Below are 17616 nucleotides of genomic sequence, written 5' to 3'. Positions count from 1 at the left end.
TATCAGTGCCACAGGTGAGGTGAGCAAGCAAGTCTTTACATCTGTGTTTTTGGGAGATGTTAGTTTTTTTTTTTTTTAACCATTTATTGTACCACCCAATTCTGCGTCACTCTCTCGTACCAATCACGAGTTTGGGCAAAGGCCTGGACGTTGAACAAAAGACACAACACACAAGAGACCTGGGTCATTCGTCAAGATATAGCCGAATGCCACTTTATTTAGCTTAATGCAAAGCTAATATACCTTGGCCCCAGTCAAGGAATTCCCTCCCAGCCAGGGGGTCGGGGGAAACCGGGTGCTGTGTGGGAACTCCTTCCCAGGCAGGGGGTTGGGGCCGAGAGCAGCAACAGACAGTGGGCCAAGCAGAGAGAAAAACTGACACCTGTAGGAACTCTCCTGGGCAGGTGGGAAATTACCATACCAAAGATAAAACAAAGCCCTACAGCTAAATCACCAGGCTATAGCAGAGTGAGCACAGAAATTAGCAGGAAGCTTAGTTGGCTAACCAAAACAGTCCTCCAAGACTTGCACCCCAGGGAGCAGGGGAAAAACCCAGGCCCTACAATTTATAAATTCAGACAAGGAAAGAAATACTTATGCATGTTTTTATTTCTAACGATGAACAGAACTAAGACTCTCATCCAAACCTTTTCACTTAAATATAGAGCAGCTGTCTGTATATTCTTTCATAATAGAAAGACCTGGTTCCTTCCTTAAGTCATTGGCTTGTCAACCAACCTTACAGAATGAGACTGAAGCTCAGACGATGATGGTGAATGATGGGCTAGAGCTTATTTCAGTCTCTTAGGTCAGGATCGAGAAGGCAGACTTGGGAGAGGAACATGGGCACTGGATTTTCTTGGACACATTGAATATATCTTCTTTTCCTGGCTTTCCTTATAATTCTGCACTTTCAGCTGACTTATCAACAGCAGGATTATTTTTCTGTAGGAAAATAAGTCATGTATCATCTGTTTTTAACCTATCTGAGTGACTCCAACTGATGATTTTACAAGGCATATATGTGACCCCCCAACTTTCTTTATCGCATAGAAGGCTGTGAGGGGTACCCTGCAGGTAGAGAAGTGAACCATAAGAGAGGCAAAAGAAAACTTGGATCAGATTGGCTTCATCAACCTGGATCAAACCTCAGAGATGCCAGATTGTTTATAGTCAGCACAAAACCCAGTATAAGTTGGAAAAAAAAGTTTCCTGGTGTAATATAGTCTCTGAAGCATAAGAAAGCATGATGCTTTGAAACTAAACTCAGGTTACATCTTATTTCTTCCAAGAAGATAGATTCTAGAGATAGGCTTCCTGTATTATTTTAACGGCCTAAAGAAGGGTCTGGTCCAGACTTGGTTGTACAGATAATGTAGGGCTCATTTGCTTTATAAGCCGTCTCTGTACTGGTTGTGGTACTTTGAGGGAGTCTCTGGCTCTATAGTTAATGTGAGGATCATTTAAATTAATACCCACCTCAGGTCCTGGTTGTGGGAGCTTGGGGAATCCCTGGTTGTAATGTAATAGTCACCTCTCATTCTGGTCACAGGAGCTTGATATGACATGGTGTACCAGAAAATGCACCTGACCAGGCCGCTAATCACTTCCAATTCCCAGATTTCTGGATGGGAGAACAGGTTTTATGTTCACTGCTTTGAGAGGACAATTCTGTGTGCTTAATATTCCTGATTTTTCTGAAGAAATGTGGGCTCAAGGACCTTAGGGCTGTACTCCCACCACAAGGCTGGATTTCCAAAATAACTATAGTCATTTTCCATATAGACATTAGGTGGCAGGCTAGATCCACTTGACAACTTCTTGTAGCTTCAGTTGTCACAATGCCATGTTAAAAACAAAACTTTAAATGTATCAGAGACTTAAATGTGAGACTGCAAGTTTAGATGTTAAAAGAGCTCCGCACCTCCTAAGTGAAGGGACAAACTGTCAATAAATGCATGAGAAAACGTCCTGCAAAGGTACAAGGAAGAAATACTTTAGGACAAAAAAATCGCAAACAGTAGCCTGCTATAGGATTCTAACCGTGCCAGAAATCATAGCCAGAATTAAAAATGAAATCAAAAGCTTCTACATGGACAGGGAAACAGTCACCAGAATGAGGAGACAGGTTAGAGAGTGGGAGAAAGTCTTTGAGAACTCTCCATCCAGTGACAGGCATGCACACGACAGTTCCTGGAAAGAATCTCACCTGACTAGACTGGAACTTGAAAGATTGTGCAGAGGGTGAAATGTTGCCTGCGTCTCAAAACTCAAGTAGCAATTTCTTCAGGCCCATATTATAATAGAACTATTCGCAATTGCTGAGTTAAACGATCAGCCTACGTCTGCGGATGGATGAATGGACACACACCCATGCACACATGCAGATACACACAAGTATTATTCAGCTATAAGGAGAAAAGAAATCATATTTTTAGAAAGTAACTGACATAGAAAGAAAAGTAAAAAGGAAAGGGAGGACATGTGTAAAAAGGTCCCGAAAAGGGGACAAGGCCTGTGTGCTCCCCTCCCTGGAACTGTTTCTTGTGGGCTGAGCGAAGAGCTTGGACTAAAAGTCTTTGCCGCTCCATGGTCTGTCTGAACTCCTCATTATTAGGATATAAGACACTTAATGATTCTGAAAGTCTGGACTGGAAAGAGTAACAGTCATTAAAGTTTTTCTTTTTTCCTCTTTTCTTTTTTTTTCTTTTCTTTAACTCAATCACTTAACATTCAATTTTACAGAAAAATGCAAAGCGTGAGCCAGAGGTTCCACAAATAGTGTATAAGTACACACAGCCAGAGACAGAGCTTCTATAAACAGTATATATCTATACACAGTCAGAGAGAAATCCTACTGGAGAGAATGAGATGGGAGAAGAACTTGTTTGAGGTGATTAAAATAGGGGGTTAGGGGATTCAATTCTTTTGAAGCAAAAAGCAGAAACAACAGAGATAGCTGATGTGAACTAGTGGGGAAATCCCAGAGGGTATTATTAAGGAGGTCAGCTAATTACGTAACTGTCTGCTTTCCCAGGGTGTGCTTCCTGAATTTATGCAAAGACCCCCTCTTTTTCTTAATGACAGAACCCTGAGGGAATAACTTCCAAGTCATTGACAGAGACATTCCTAGGGTATACATCTGGAAATAGGCAGAAGATTTATATCTCAAAAGGAAATAGAAAGAATGCGCAAACAAGTTTTCAAAGGTCTATGTTTTTAAAAACACGAAGGCCAGTGAGTTATAGTCTGGAAGAAAACTGTCTAAAATTGAGTTCAGTTCAGAGGAAGGTTAAGGGGAGTCTATACACTCACAGACACACACACAGACACACACACACACATATACACAGACACACACAGACACCCAGACACAGACACACACACATACAGATGTGGGACTCCCCTCTGTATGCTGTGAATATGTTTTATTTCCATTGATAAATAAAGAATCTGCTTTGGGCCTATGGCAGCACAGAAAAAAATGAGGCAGGAATTTCAAACACAGATAGAGGAGAAAAGAAGGCAGAGTAGGAAAGACATCATGTAGGTGTCAAAGGAGACAGATTCCAGATGGAAATTTACCCAGTAAGCCACAACCTTGTGGAGTTATACAGAATAATAGAAATGGGTTAATAAGAAGCCGAAGTTAATAGCCAAGTAGTGTTTTAATTAATATAGTTTCAGTGTGATTATTTCGGGTCTGGGTGACTGGGAAACAAATAAACAGTCTCCACCTACACACACACACACACACACACACACTCACACACTCACACACTCACACACACACATTTCTCATGTCATTATGACTCAAATGAGTTAAAACTCTGACTCCAGAGATGCAAAATTTATATAATATAAATATATTATATTATTTGTTATGTAAATATAACAAAATTTTGGCGAAAAGACGCTTATGGGAAAGATCTATTTGATCTCACCAATGTTTTTCTGTTGTTTGTAAGATCCACAGCTTGCTGTTTTCTCACGTGGGTTCTCAGCTGGACTCTCACCCACCTTGTGGGTGCTAAAGGGAAATGCAAAGCGTCAGGGAGGACTCTGCTGTGTGAACTGCAAAGCAGGAGCAAGCAAGCGGCACATTTTCTCCTGAGCTCCCAGTTCCCTCCTTCATATCCCACTCCCCGCTCTGCTGATTACCACATATTAAAGTTTTAGCCTAAGTTCCTGGGATTTCAACCTTGTTTCAGGTATGTTTATCATTTCTGATTGGCATTTTGGAACATATAATTAGCATAGTTTGTTCTTGGGGAAATAATTCCCGTTAAAGCATGTTTTTATTTTTTATTGTTTCTTATTATATATATATACATATATACATATATATACATACACACATATATATATAGCATTCTGCCTTCATGTACATATGTGCACCATGTGTGTACCTGGTGCCTCAGGTGACTATTAGAGGAAATGCCATAGCTTGAGTCAGGAACTACAGAGGGTTGTGAGTCACCGTGTGGGTGTTGGGAATTGAACTCAGTTCTTCTAGAAAAGCAGCCAGGATTCTTAACTCCTGAGTCATCTCCCCAGCCTTACTTAAGACAATTTTTATTGACAACAAACATTAACCAGAGTACACAAGAAAGCAAGGCTTCTTTTTATTTGACGCATATTCCCAATCTACAGAAATTAGTGACAGGCCAAAGGAAGGACACCACCAACTTCAGTTCTGTACAGTAACTTTTAGGTATGGTAATTTTTCACAGTGAAACTTATCTCGAAATCTGAGTCACAAACAAGTGACTGCTGTCTGATCCCTGTTTGCCTGCTTTGCTGTGGAGAGCCAAAATTAGGAGATAGCATGCAATTGAATTTTCTCACTTAAAATTTTAGATATTTTGATATTTGTTCTGTCTTGCCTGTTTTTGTTGTTGTTTGTTTTCATGGGCTAAATCAATGGGGTACAGACTTCCTTAAACACCAACTTAGTACAAGAATCATTCACAATGACCTCACTACAGGCTATTAAGTGTACCTAGGAGGTACAGCCAGTAACACTGAGGGTTCTAGCCACATAAACAGAAAATCACATGGTGTATTGTCTAAGTTTTACAGTATGAGCATCAGTGATCTTAAAGAAGGTTGTGCCTAGGAGCTGTGGAGATTACTTCTTTCTAGAGTTATCCCTGACTTTTCTTGGGTTCAATAATTGGTTCATATGAGAAATTCACATTCCTTGAGCAACAATACAGATTTATTATTATTATTATTATTATTATTATTATCATTACATTATTATTATTATTATATTATTATTATTATTACTGGTTTTTCGAGACAGGGTTTCTCTGTAACTTTGGAACCTGTCCTGGAACTAGCTGTTGTAAACCAGGCTGGCCTCAAACTCAGAGATCTGCCTGCCTCTGTCTCTTGAGTGCTAGGATTAAAGGTGTGAGCCATCACTGCCTGGCCAAAAATACAGATTTTAAAAAAAAACATTTTCATGCACTATTTTTTATTTCTTTTTATTTTATTTTTTAATGATTTGTTTACTTATTTATACAGTGTTCTGTATGCATGTATCCCTGCAGGGCAAACGAGGGCACCAGATCTCATTACAGATGGTTGTAAGGTACCATATGGTTGCTGGGAATTGAACTTAGGACCTCTGGAAATGCAGCCAGTGCTCTTAACCACTGAGCCATCTCTCCAGTCCACTATTTTTTATTTTGTAGGTGCAATTTTTTCTTTTATTTTTTAGACTTAATTTATTTTACATCCTGACTACTCTTATGACTCCCTTCACCCCCAATCTACCCTTCCTCCATAATAGCTCAGAAATAGGCAGACCTCTCATGGGTTTCAACAAAGCATGACATATCAAGCTGTCTTAAGATCAAGTACAAGCCCTGTATTCAGGTTGGGCAAGGCAATTCAGTATAAGAAATAGGTTCCCAAGAGCTAGTCAAAGCCAAGGTGATAGTCCTTGCTCCTGTTGCTGGGGTTCCCACATATAGACCAAGCTCCACAACTGTCATATGTATACAGAGGATCTATGTCAATCTCGTGCAGGCTTCCTGGTTGTTGATTCAGACTCTGTAAGTTCCCATGAGCCAGGCTAGTAGTTTCTGTGGGTTTTCCTATGATGTTCTTAACCCCTGTTTTCTACTATCTCTCATTTGTCTCAGCAGGATTTCTCAAGCTGGTCCAAAGTTTGGCTATGGCTCTCTGAATCTGCCTCCATCAGGCATGAATGTGAACTCTCTGATGACAACCGGTGTAGTCATCAGTCCTATCACAGGCGGTGTCCAGTTCAGGTTATGCTTCCACTGCTGCCAGGATTTTAATTGGGGCCATCCTTGTAGACTCGTGGAAGTTTCCTTTGCATCAGGCTTTTACCCGACTCCATAAAGCCCCCTTTCCAGTCATTTCTGTCAGCACTGTCTTTCTCTGCCCACTCCACAACCCAATCTTTCAAGTTCCCATGCCCACACATCCTCAGTCCAACTAGGTATTCGCCTCTATTTCTCCTTCCCAGGGAGATCCATGCATCTCCCCCTTGGTCCCTCCTTGTTACCCAGCTCTCTGGGTCTGTGGGTTGTAGCATAATTATTCTTTACAGTTACAGGAAACGTTCTTCAACCCCACATCCAACAGAGAGATGATATCTAATATATATAAAGAACTCAAGAAACCAAACATCAAGAAACACAATAATCTAATTTAAAAATTGTTACTGACCTAAAAAGAGAATTCTCAATAGAAGAATACTCCATTGTGTAAATGTTCCACATTTTCTTTATCCATTTTTCCAGTTGAGGGCCATTTAAGTTGTTTACAGCTTCTGGTTATTACAAATAAAGTTGCTATGAACATAGTTGAGCAAGTATCCCTGTGTTGTGATTGAGTTTCCTTTGAGTATATGCCCCAAGGTGATACTGCTAGGTCTTGAGGTAGATCCACTCCTAATTTTCTGAGAAACTGTCATATCGATTTACAAAGTGGCTGTTCAAGTTTGCCCTCCAACCAGCAATGGAGGAATGTTGCCCTTGCTTACCAGCATAAGTTGTCATTTGTGTTTTTGATCTCAGCCATTCTGACAGGTGTAAGGTGAAATCTCAGAGTTGTTTTTATTTGAATTTCCTTGATAGCAAAGGATGTTGAACAATTCTTTAAGTGTTTCTTGGCCATTTGAGATTCTTCTTTTGAGAATTCTCTGCTTAGATCTGTACCTCATTTTTAATGGCATTATTCGTTTTTTTTATGTCTAGTTTCTTCAGTTCTTTATATAGTTTGGATATCAGCCCTCTGTAGGATGGGGGTTGTTGAAAATCTTTTTCCATTCTGTAGGCTGTCGTTTCGTCCTATTGACAGTGTACTTGGCCTTACAGAAGCTTTCTAGTTTCATAAGGTTCCATTTATTAATTATTAAGCTTTGTGTCTGTGCTGCTGGTGTTCTGCTTTGGAAGTTGTCTCCTGTGCCAACATTCCAGGATATTTCCCACTTTCTCTTCTATCAGGTTCAGTGTAGCTGTGTTTGTATTGAGGTCTTTGATTCACTTGAACTTGAGTTTTGGAGTTGGTTTTTGTTTGTTTGTCTTTGAATTTCACTATGTAGCACTGGTTGGCCTAGAAATTGCTGTGTAGACCAAGTGCCAAGTGCTTCAGATTCAGAAATCTGCCTGCGTCTGCCTCCTGGATGTTATTTTCAATTTATATTAAAGACAAGAATTACTTTTTTTTCTTCCTTCCTGTCCAGGTCTTCTATGCCCCGAGGTAAACTGAGGGGGAAGTTCGTTAGCATTCTGTTTCTGGGGTAACAGGACTAAAGCTACAGCAGCAACTCTGTCACTAGCTGCTATCTATATTATTACAAAGAAAGAAGCAGCATTTCCTGAGCTCTGGAGACAGCCCATAGTCCCAGTTGAAGACTCTTTTATCATCTCTCTTGCTATTGTGACTTGAGAGGCTGGTTGCTGACTTTTCTTCCTTCTTTCCTTGCCCACTCCCTCTTCTTGTGGTGCTATAGATAAAATTTAGCACCTGTGTATGCTAAGCACAGTACTAATGAGCTACATAGTCAACCAAGTAACACTTATTTAAGAACTTATTTGGCCAGGCACATGCCTAGAACACCACTCTTTGGAAATAAAGGCAGTGGAATTAGAAGTTCGAGCCTGTCTAGTTGTACAGTGAGAATCTGTCTGGAAAGACCAAGGGCTGGGAATGCAGCCCACTGGTAAAGCACTTGCATAGCTTAGGAAGGTGGGTTAGAGCCTCAGTACCAAAATGTTTTAGACAACAAAAGATGGCTTTGAACTTCTCTAAAGTTATTTTATTTCATTTGCTTCTAAAATTTTGGTACCATGTCTACATATATTTTAAACTTTAAAGCTGAAAACACGAGTTTATAAAAAACTTATGTGCATATCTATTCCTCAACACAAAATCTTTTGGAATTAATTGCTTTATTCATTTTTACTAAAATGTATATCCCCAAATTATATATGCTGATATTTGCATTCTCTCCCACACAGTTTTTTCTCTTTATGAAGATGAATGAAGTGCCTCTGACCTGTTCTACTCTAAATGTGAAATCCCAGCAGAAGTGCAAAGCAAAGAAAAATGTAAAGAATACATTTCATTCAAATGAATGCTCATTCATTGAGCAGAGGGAAAAGCACCAAAAACATAAGAAGCACAAAAACACAGCAGACGACATCTCTGGTGAAGGTATGATACTGTATTTGGTGAATATGGAGCGACTGTTGAAAATTTAGGTTGAGATTAAGATTTGTTATGTACTAGGGAGACAGTTATGTACTAGTGGCAGAAAGGCTTCTTTCTTTTTGAATCTAGTTAGAAATACACAAGTTAAATGAAGTATCAACTTAATCTAGATCATAAGAATGACCAAATGGTCAATACCACAACAATTTAAAGAGTGATCTGGATCGTTTAGACATTTCACTAAGTTGTTGGAGGCCGCTTGTTTGTTTCTGGCTGATCAGACCACAAAATAATCACACAGAAACTATATTATTTACAATACTGTTTGGCCAATAGCTTAAGTGTATTTCTGGTTAACTCATATCTTAGATTAGCCCATATCCATTAATCTGTGTATTGCCACGAGGCTGTGGTTTAGAAGGTAAAGTTCCAGCGTCTGTCTCCCGTGGAGCTACATGGCTTTACCCTGACTCTGCCTTCTTTCTCCCAGGATTCAGTTTAGTTTAACCCCCCACCCCCACCTCCTGCACAGGCCCAGGACAACCCCTTATTAACCTATGGTATTCACAGCATACAGAGGGGAATCCCACATCACTAAGTGAGAGTTGGTTTTGCCTTGAGTGGAAAAAATTAACTTTTGAGAAGTGAAAAATGCTGGGACTGAATTCCCTTGACTACAACGTTCTAAGAATTAAAGTGTAAAATAATGATGGGGTGGAGCTCTCTATGGTACTAGATTTTACAATCTTGTTTAGGGCATTGAGAATTTGATTGGGCTGGTGGGTTTCTAGACCAGGGAGACTTGAATCTTTAATCTCGTTATATCCTGAAACAAACAAACAAAAAAAGACAGATGTATTTCTTTCAGACATGAAACTCAAAACAATTTGGATATCAGCAAAGATAAAATCAAATATTTGTTAAGGATTTTTGTAGGCAATGTAGCTATAGATTATAGCTTACTTCTGGAATGCTCCTCTGATTTTCACAGGCTTGCCTTTTCTAGACCTAAATATCTGGAAGAACCAAGCTTAGATAGAGGAAGGAAGTTTAGGAATTTGCAGAAGCCAATTCACAGATTCCAATAAATACATAAATAAACACTTGAGTGGCTCAATGCTAAACCAGAATGCCACCTTCGTTCAGTCCTACCTTATTTCTTTAAACACAGGCATATTCCCAGTGAAGGACACAGAGCAGAGAAAGTAAAAAGAAAATGAAGTTTTCCATTGGAATTTAGGTAGTCTGACTAACACCCATATGAAAAGATAACACAAACCCATTGCAGTGAAGTATAAGCATTTGACACTTGCTTCTATAGAGTGCTCACTTAGAGTCTGTTGATGTTCACGGATGCTCCTACGGGAAGATTGCATCCAGTCCTTGGTGAGTATTTGGAATGGAATATTGGCAACAAAATAAAACAAAACAAATCAAAACAAAAATAGATGTGATAAGCTGACCAAGAGCTAGCGGACTGCTGTGTAGTACTGGAGATCAAGGTGAAGTTAGAGTCTATTATGGATGTGAATTGGACCCAGGTCATTTGCTTGCAGAGAGAAGGTAGAATCCATTGAGCTGAGTCTGTGTTAATCAGCAGATGCACTGGGAAATGCAGGCAGTGGGGCCAAGCCTCATTCTCAGCACTGTCCACTAAAGTCTCATCCTTGCATTGTAAACTGTGGAACATGTTCACTGGGTTAAAGAAAAGAGTCAAAAAATATGGAGGGAAAATGGATCAGTCAAATGATGTTTCATTGGCTTCCTAATTCAGAATGTAATCACATTTACAGGGAGAAACTCAGAGCTAGACCAATCTTTTTCCTTCTAGGTTTCAACTTGAATTCTTGTTTAGTTTCCCACTCACACCCTCCAGAGGGTGATAGAGTAGGGTTTGGAGACTAAATATAGTAATTACAGGCTCAGTTCTATTGATTATTTTAATAATAAGTGCTAAATAAAAAAGCTTCTTACATCAGTTTTATACAAATTGTGAATTATTCACTGATTTTTGGCTTAATTTTCTCTTGTGGTATTTGTATTTCCTATATTGAGTACTGAATTCTGTTTTAAATTAAGAACATTTAAACTAATTCCCTGGAACATCTTGGATACACTAGTTTGTCATATGACCTTTAGTAATTAAATTATTTCTGTTGTTCAGACACTTTTACTCACATGCCATTATTTCCTTTAAACCTTGGGAAAAAAATATTTAACAGACTTGCTATGAGATTCGGAAGTAAATGTGCATTGGCATGCTCTGCTGATGAAAATAACCTGTAAGTGATGCTGACGAAATTAGACCCTGGGGCAACCCTGGCTGTCCCATTACCTCACTCACTGCTGCTGCCAACTGGCTTAGATCCCACTGTTTGGTTTATCTTTCTCAGAGAATTTCTCACTTTTTCCGTGGAGACTCATCTCTAGTTTGCTTGGTGCCATGTGCCTTCTCCTGATGGCTGCAACTGTAGCAGTGACGGTTTCCACTGCAAACTGTGAGTGTCCCTTCTCCCTCTTCTCCTTGGTGCCATGAGCCTTCTCCTGAATGACTGTAGCTGTAGTGGTGACTTTTTCTACTGCAAACTGTGAGTGTCCCTAGTGCTTCTCCTTTTTCTCCTTTGAGCCAGGCTTTCAGCAGCTTATCAAAATTCCTCCTTTGCTGTGTGCACAACTGGAGCACTTGTTACTGTGTATGAGACATTGGGGTGGGTCACATGTACCGTCACCAGAAAACAACAACCGAAAAAGCCACCACGGTCTTTTAAACATTTTCTAGAAAATTGCTTATCATTATTCTAGAACAGAGGGCTTATATTAATTCTGTTATGTATCGTTATAACAGAAAGAGCTAATTATGATGTGGACTATTTTTGTAGTATCTTCTGAAAGAACAAGTCCCGCAACCCAGCAAAAAGGTAGGTGTTGGTTTCCTAGCCTTTGTGCACAGATTCAATCAAGAAAACACATTTATTGTTTTTGTTAGCCCCAGAGTTTTCAGAGGCAAGACTCCTTGGCGTAAGTAAGAAAAGAAATGACATGGTCCCGGAAATCTAACAACTAGCGTTAATATGGGACAGAGGTTTTTATCTACAGCAAATTGTAACGTAATACACAAATATTGTTGGTGTTATTCTATATCTCTGGATACAGCATAAACAATCTTGCAAGGTTCCATGGTTTCGTATGACAGCAGGATTAATGGGAGAACAAATTTTGGAAGTGAAACTTTTCAAGAAAGAAAGAAAGAGAATCTAATGATGATGCAAATGGGTGTTTCCACTCCAAGAGCCGCAGATTAGGAAAACTCACAGTTCAGCAGCAAGGATGGATAGGTCTCAGCAGATGTATATTTATGAAATAGGAAAAATTCAGAGAAAAAGTTAAAAGTCTGTGTTTTCAGCCTAGAGTTTAATATGACTATTTAGTTGTCTTCATAGGATGTCATTACAGTATTTTAAGTATACAAGTTCATTGTTATAAACAAGTAAAAAGCAACATCAGAATGTGTGAACTTTTTCAGGAGAGTGACAGACATTCCTTCCCTAGGACTTCAACATCCCTGCCCAGAGAACTGGGTCTGGTTCAGATGCAGTTGTTATCACTTCTCCAAGGAAGAGCTAAGCTGGAGAGAGAGTCAGCTTGCCTGCTTGTCTCTCAATTCCAGTCTCATAAGGATAAGCAGAGAGGAGATGGTAAGTTGCTTTAAAAGTGATTTGCAAGGTGCAAGATCCCCAGAGGGATCAACAGGGTTAAACTGACTGCCACTTACCCTTGCTTATGGTTTGCACAAATTCAATAGCTGAAGGGTAAAACTGTTCTATCTTTTGTTTCAGTTTTTATGTGCAAAATATAGGGTAGACCTATGTTTTTCATAAAGACAAAAATAGTAAAATAATATTTGGAATTTCATTCATGATGAATATATTGAAGCTGGGCCTGGTGGCACAGGCCTATAATCCCATTTCCTTGGGAATTCAAGGCTAGTGAATTCCAAATTCAAGACTTGCTTGGGTTACAGAGTGAGTTAAGGACAAGCCTGCACAACTTAACATGACCCTCTCTCAAAATAAAATAAAAAAAAAAGAAGAATATAAGGGGTTGAAGAAAGTAGCTCAGTGGTAAAACATTTGTCTTACATCTGGGGCCTAAAGTTCAATCATCAGTACCATCAAGAAATGTGTGTGTGTGTGTGTGTGTGTGTGTGTGTGTGTGTGTGTGTGTGTGTGTAATGAATTCAGAGGGAAACTTTTGTTTTCAATGATATCTCAGCCAGAGATATAGGAAAAACAAAACAACCCTGCATAGTCCAATATGAATATGGTGCAGACATCTTCATATAGAATACGAAGTGACAATGCAAATGAATTTTTCCAATCCAGGAATTGTGTCAGCATCAAGTTAAAGTGTATGCTTTACTGTGTATTTCCCCAATAAAGAGTATCTTTGTTATATACATGAAGATGCCAGAGTAATGTTAGTTTACAAGCAACCTGTGAAGAATCATCAAAAATATCCTCATTTTCTTTCATCTAGAACCAATATTATCCTATTACTCATTTAGCTTTTATTTTTATTTTTAATTTATTTTTTCTTAACTTTTACTCACTTTGTTTATTTTTCAAATCTCCAATGAGAGCAGAAAATTTTTACTCTTATTTCTGAGATGTGTCCTATAATACAGCTTCATTTAGTGAGACTGCAGACTTCCGACATAGATTAAATATATACAGAGGGAGTTGACTTTTTCACAGACAGTCTCATAGAGCTGATAAAAACATAATGATGAGAACTCTATGTGTTCCATTTTCTCACTTTCAGGATTTTTTTCATTTGGAGTCTTTCTTTTGGGTTGGAGTTTACTATAATGGAACTAGCAAACAATGGCAGTGGGAAAACCATTCGATTCTGTCCTCTGAGACGTAAGTATCCACATGGCATCAGGTGTTTAATTTAGTTATGGTGTGAATGGAGGGTTGTGGATTCAATTTCAGCATCATTAGAGAACTGAGAAAACAATCTTTTATACCTATCGCACGTGCAGAGGAATTTTTGCCTGAAAATATTCTTATTAACTTCCATAACACACTAAAGGAAACTATGTGGCATAAATGAAAGGCATTTATTATCTCTTTACAGTTTCCCTGCTAGAAGTCTGAGCCTAAAACGTCGGCAGGTACACCTTCCAAAGCCCTCCTCAGCTTAGAGCAAGCTCCTCCTCTCTGCCTTTTCACTAATCCCTCTTCTAAAGATGCCAAGTCACCCCAGGGCTCACCCTAATGACCTATTTTAATAGAGTTATTTCTTAGGGTACCACCTCCAGACAGATTCTGAGCCCTAGAAGTAAGGAGTTGGGGTAGCATACTAAACACTTTGCTCTTTGCTTCCCGAGTTTTACAGCTTTCTCATTTGCAAACATATTTGTACCTGGTTCTAAAAGCACCAAAGCGATCAACTCAATCCCAGCACCAATTTCCAGTTGGTTAGATCTTGGACTCACCACAAGGCAAACATCTTCTCCAATGTGAATTTATGAATCCAAACATCAAATATCTATGAAATATTTGAAAGTGGGACAGACATAGGCTAGACTTTCCTCATTCTGGAAAGAAGCAACAGCAACAAATGCATATTGAAACCCACCCAAGCAAGCTAGAAACTTTTGGGGAGGCAAAGCTCCCGCCACTCTTTTTTTACATTAAAAGTTGCTTATATTCTCTGTTTAACTTTTAAAGCACGATACAAACTGAATAATAAAACAAAAAGCAATAGCAAATAGTCCTCTGCTCACCCATCACTTCATAAAATGTACCAGCTGGGGTGATGTTCCTAGAGCTGACCCTGAACATAGTTCCCAGGCAGATAAACATTATCCTCACACACTTGTCTTGACATTCTTCTTCCAGATTTGGATTAACTACTTCTCCCCATCAGGAAGGCTTCTCAGTTTACCAGAAGAGGGAGAGGCAAACATTAAGAAAATGACATCTTTAGCTAGATGATCAGGCAATCCTTTTATTTGTCTGGAAATAAGTTGGCACACCTTCATTTAATACAATGTCCTTTAGTTCTAAGTCTCAAGAAAAACTCTCAGTTTAACATTCTGTCCCCTGGCCTGCCAGAGCAATGACTGCGTTATATAAGGTCGTCTGCAATATGTTATTAATGTTCTCTGTGTTTAATATTTGATTCACCATGAGACTAAACATTGTGGTGCCAAAATATATATATTTATACCGCTGGAAACTTTTAATTACATGCGTTATGCAGTTCGTTTTGCTCTATTATTATTATTTTTTTAAATTGTAGTGTCATGGATCCAAGGCAGGCCTTTGGTCTTGCTAGCACCATGATCCCCCACTGAGATACAACTCTGAGCCCTATTCACAGGCTCACTAGTTTTTTTAAGTTTCTCTTTCTAACCTGACAACCAACCGGCATCCTTTCTCCACTCACTCTTTCTTTAGTTGAAATACTAATTAATATTTACAATTCCATATACAGTTGATAAATTTGCAGTTTACTAGCATTTTACCAATATGAATGACGGGTTTTGGAAATCACAGGTTGCATTTTTAAATTGTGTATGTAGAGTAATAGTTCTGTAGTATCGTGTAGATTTGAATGCCATGTAGTTTATTTATAACAGTGTAATTTCTTTCATTTTAGGTTTTGTGGTTTTAAAACTGGTATGCAAGAAGACTACTGTGCATCTTATACGTCAAAAGAAACTTGTTATCCTGAAAATTGTGCAAATAAACTGAAATATATCTGCAAGAAGTATCATATTTAATCCTAAGGGCTCACAAAAGATTTGAAAATGAAGCATTTCTTCTCAAACATCTCTTTTGGTTGTTTATTTCCTGAAGAAAACATTGCAAATGTTTGCCTCTGCTTAAATAAAATTATATTCAAATACATTTTAGTGTTATTCCTTGTCAATGTTTATGCTAACATATTTATTGCATACATTTTAGAAGACACTGTAATAAATGGTTTCTGAATGAAATGCAATAAAGCTGATGAGTTCAAATTAAACCATTTGTTATTTAAAAGCTTGAGCTATGGGGCCTGGAGAGATGGCTTGGAGGTTAAGATCACTGACTGCTCTCCCAAAGATCTTGAGTTCAATTCCCAGCAACCACATGGTGGCTCACAACCACCTGTAATATTATCTGGTGCCCTCTTCTGGCCTGCAGGTGAACATGCAGGCAGAACACTGTACACATAATAAATAATAAAAAAAACATTTTTTAAAAAAGCTTGAGCTATGTAAAGTAACACTCTTGTCTCTACTCAGCACACTTGTGTGTATGTCTATCTGTGTGCATGTGTGCATGCATGTATGCACACATTTCACAAAGTGTCAAAAGTATTGTTAACTGAAAACAGAGATATTATAGTAAAAAAAGAAATAAAATGATTTTAAAAATGTTGGAATTAATTATCAGCTTGATTTCAGTATATTTCCCAGTTTACTCTACTGTCTAATACCCCGAGACAAATAACTAGGGACAAAGGTTTAAGCCAGGTTTTCATGTAAAGTAATTGAATTTAAAAACCAAAATTACCATTTCTTAAATTTCTATTCATTTTGTCTTACATAGCATTTAAAAATACTAGAAGTAGATGGTTATTAAACATTTATTTCAACTTAGCTGCTTTAGAAGTTTTAGTGGCTGATACAATATTGAGGACAACCTGCAGACTTTATAATCATCACTGCCCTTCATCTCGCTATCACAAGTGTATCCATCTCTCCTCTCACTATTGATTCATTGACACATCTTGATTTCTCTATGTCAACACAATTCCCTCAGTCTTATGGCGTGCCTTACCAATGACTAGTTTCAAAACCTATTTACAATTTTTTATTTGAGGTAATATTTATTTATTATAAACTCACAATCTTAACCTAATACTCAATAGTTTGGCAACTACTGGTCAAATACATATTATTTTGATATCCTAGAAAGTTTCTTAAGCCAATTTCAATAAATCCCTATTACTTCCCAGAGCAAACTGCTGTGCTGTTTCTTTACAGTAGCTAAGACTTTCCTTTTCTTTGTTAAAAAAATTGATAAGCACAATGTGTCCTTCCTTATATAAAAATGTTCCTGCAGTGTGACATTTTGAGGCTTATTGTTGATAGTGTGTGTGTTATGAACATTCAGGCAGAGTGATGTTCGGCGCTTTAGTTTTCCTAAGCTGGTTTTGAGTGGCCATGGCAGTTCTACCTCTAGGTTAGTGTTTTTAAACAAGACATTTTCATCTCTTGTCTCTGAAAAATCTGAACCTTAAAACAGCTTTTACCCCCCAAATTTTGAATAAATAGCTTCACATTTATCTTGCACAATATAGTTTACTAATGTTGAGTTCTATTTCCTTAAGAGATGGTGAGGGAATATTGTGTGTAAAAGAGCAATAGTTGGTGTATTTTCGCTTGATTTTACTTTATTTCCTGACTTTGTTGGCAAAACTTTACCTTGATTAGGATATGTTCCCTGTAATCCTGAATTAGAATACCATTTCCACATTGAAAACTCATTTTGTCTAATCACCACACCATATATGCATACAGCATTTCTGTGTATTAATGATATAGTAAATTATTTTCAGTTAGTAATAAAATTATGAGATACTGTAAATTGTTAAAAATGAAAGACAACATTTCTGCTTGCAAAATAAAATTTTAATCTAAGGTTGTCTTCATGCTAAATTATCTTGGGATGGCATAGACACATGGCTGACTGCTAAACTTGGGTTGATAATAGACTACAATTCAAAGTTCATATTTTAATAGTCTTTGCCAGGTATTAGATTTCTTTTTATCTGATCTGAACAGCTTTTTATAAAATCCTGTTCTGGACTTTTTCTGTTCCAATCCTGGTGACAGGAATTCAATGTGAACGCAGGAAG

General features: G+C 38.2%; 1 protein-coding gene across 4 annotated transcripts; it reads left to right on the top strand.

Moving 5' to 3' along the window:
* The first annotated feature begins 4035 nt into the window (after nucleotides 1–4035).
* On the top strand, nucleotides 4036–15617 carry LOC125399092 (killer cell lectin-like receptor subfamily E member 1). Of its 4 annotated transcripts, none has more exons than XM_087904087.1 (8): nucleotides 4039–4211; nucleotides 6159–6284; nucleotides 8505–8700; nucleotides 11091–11195; nucleotides 11577–11615; nucleotides 12247–12392; nucleotides 13519–13619; nucleotides 15367–15617. In XM_087904087.1, exons 3-8 carry the CDS (start codon nucleotides 8517–8519, stop codon nucleotides 15488–15490), a joined length of 699 nt encoding a protein of 232 aa, XP_087760213.1. In that variant the 5' UTR covers nucleotides 4039–4211; nucleotides 6159–6284; nucleotides 8505–8516; the 3' UTR covers nucleotides 15491–15617. The 4 variants fall into 4 exon arrangements, with proteins under 4 accessions (XP_087760214.1, XP_087760213.1, XP_085543350.2 ...); XM_085687224.2 differs by lacking the exon at nucleotides 6159–6284 and adding an exon at nucleotides 5559–5698; XM_087904088.1 differs by lacking the exons at nucleotides 6159–6284; nucleotides 11091–11195 and adding an exon at nucleotides 5559–5698 and having other exon boundaries at nucleotides 4036–4211.
* The last annotated feature ends 1999 nt before the right edge of the window (nucleotides 15618–17616 follow it).

This window comes from Myodes glareolus, chromosome 3 (genome assembly GCF_982192425.1).
Source record: "Myodes glareolus chromosome 3, mMyoGla1.1, whole genome shotgun sequence".
In the NCBI taxonomy this organism is placed as follows: Eukaryota; Metazoa; Chordata; class Mammalia; order Rodentia; family Cricetidae; genus Myodes; species Myodes glareolus.
The sequence above is the reverse complement of the archived record's forward strand: the minus strand, read 5'-3'. Positions and strand labels throughout refer to the sequence as shown.

What these genes read in the sequence shown, in the direction of transcription:
- LOC125399092 (XM_085687224.2), top strand. Translation starts at nt 5,642, where the DNA reads ATGCAGCCAGTGCTCTTAACCACTGAGCCATCTCTCCAGTCCACTATT. An exon ending in GGATAAGCAGAGAGGAGATG is followed by an intron (nt 12,393 to 13,518) that starts GTAAGTTGCTTT and finishes TCTCACTTTCAG; the next exon opens with GATTTTTTTCATTTGGAGTC. An exon ending in TCGATTCTGTCCTCTGAGAC is followed by an intron (nt 13,620 to 15,366) that starts GTAAGTATCCAC and finishes CTTTCATTTTAG; the next exon opens with GTTTTGTGGTTTTAAAACTG.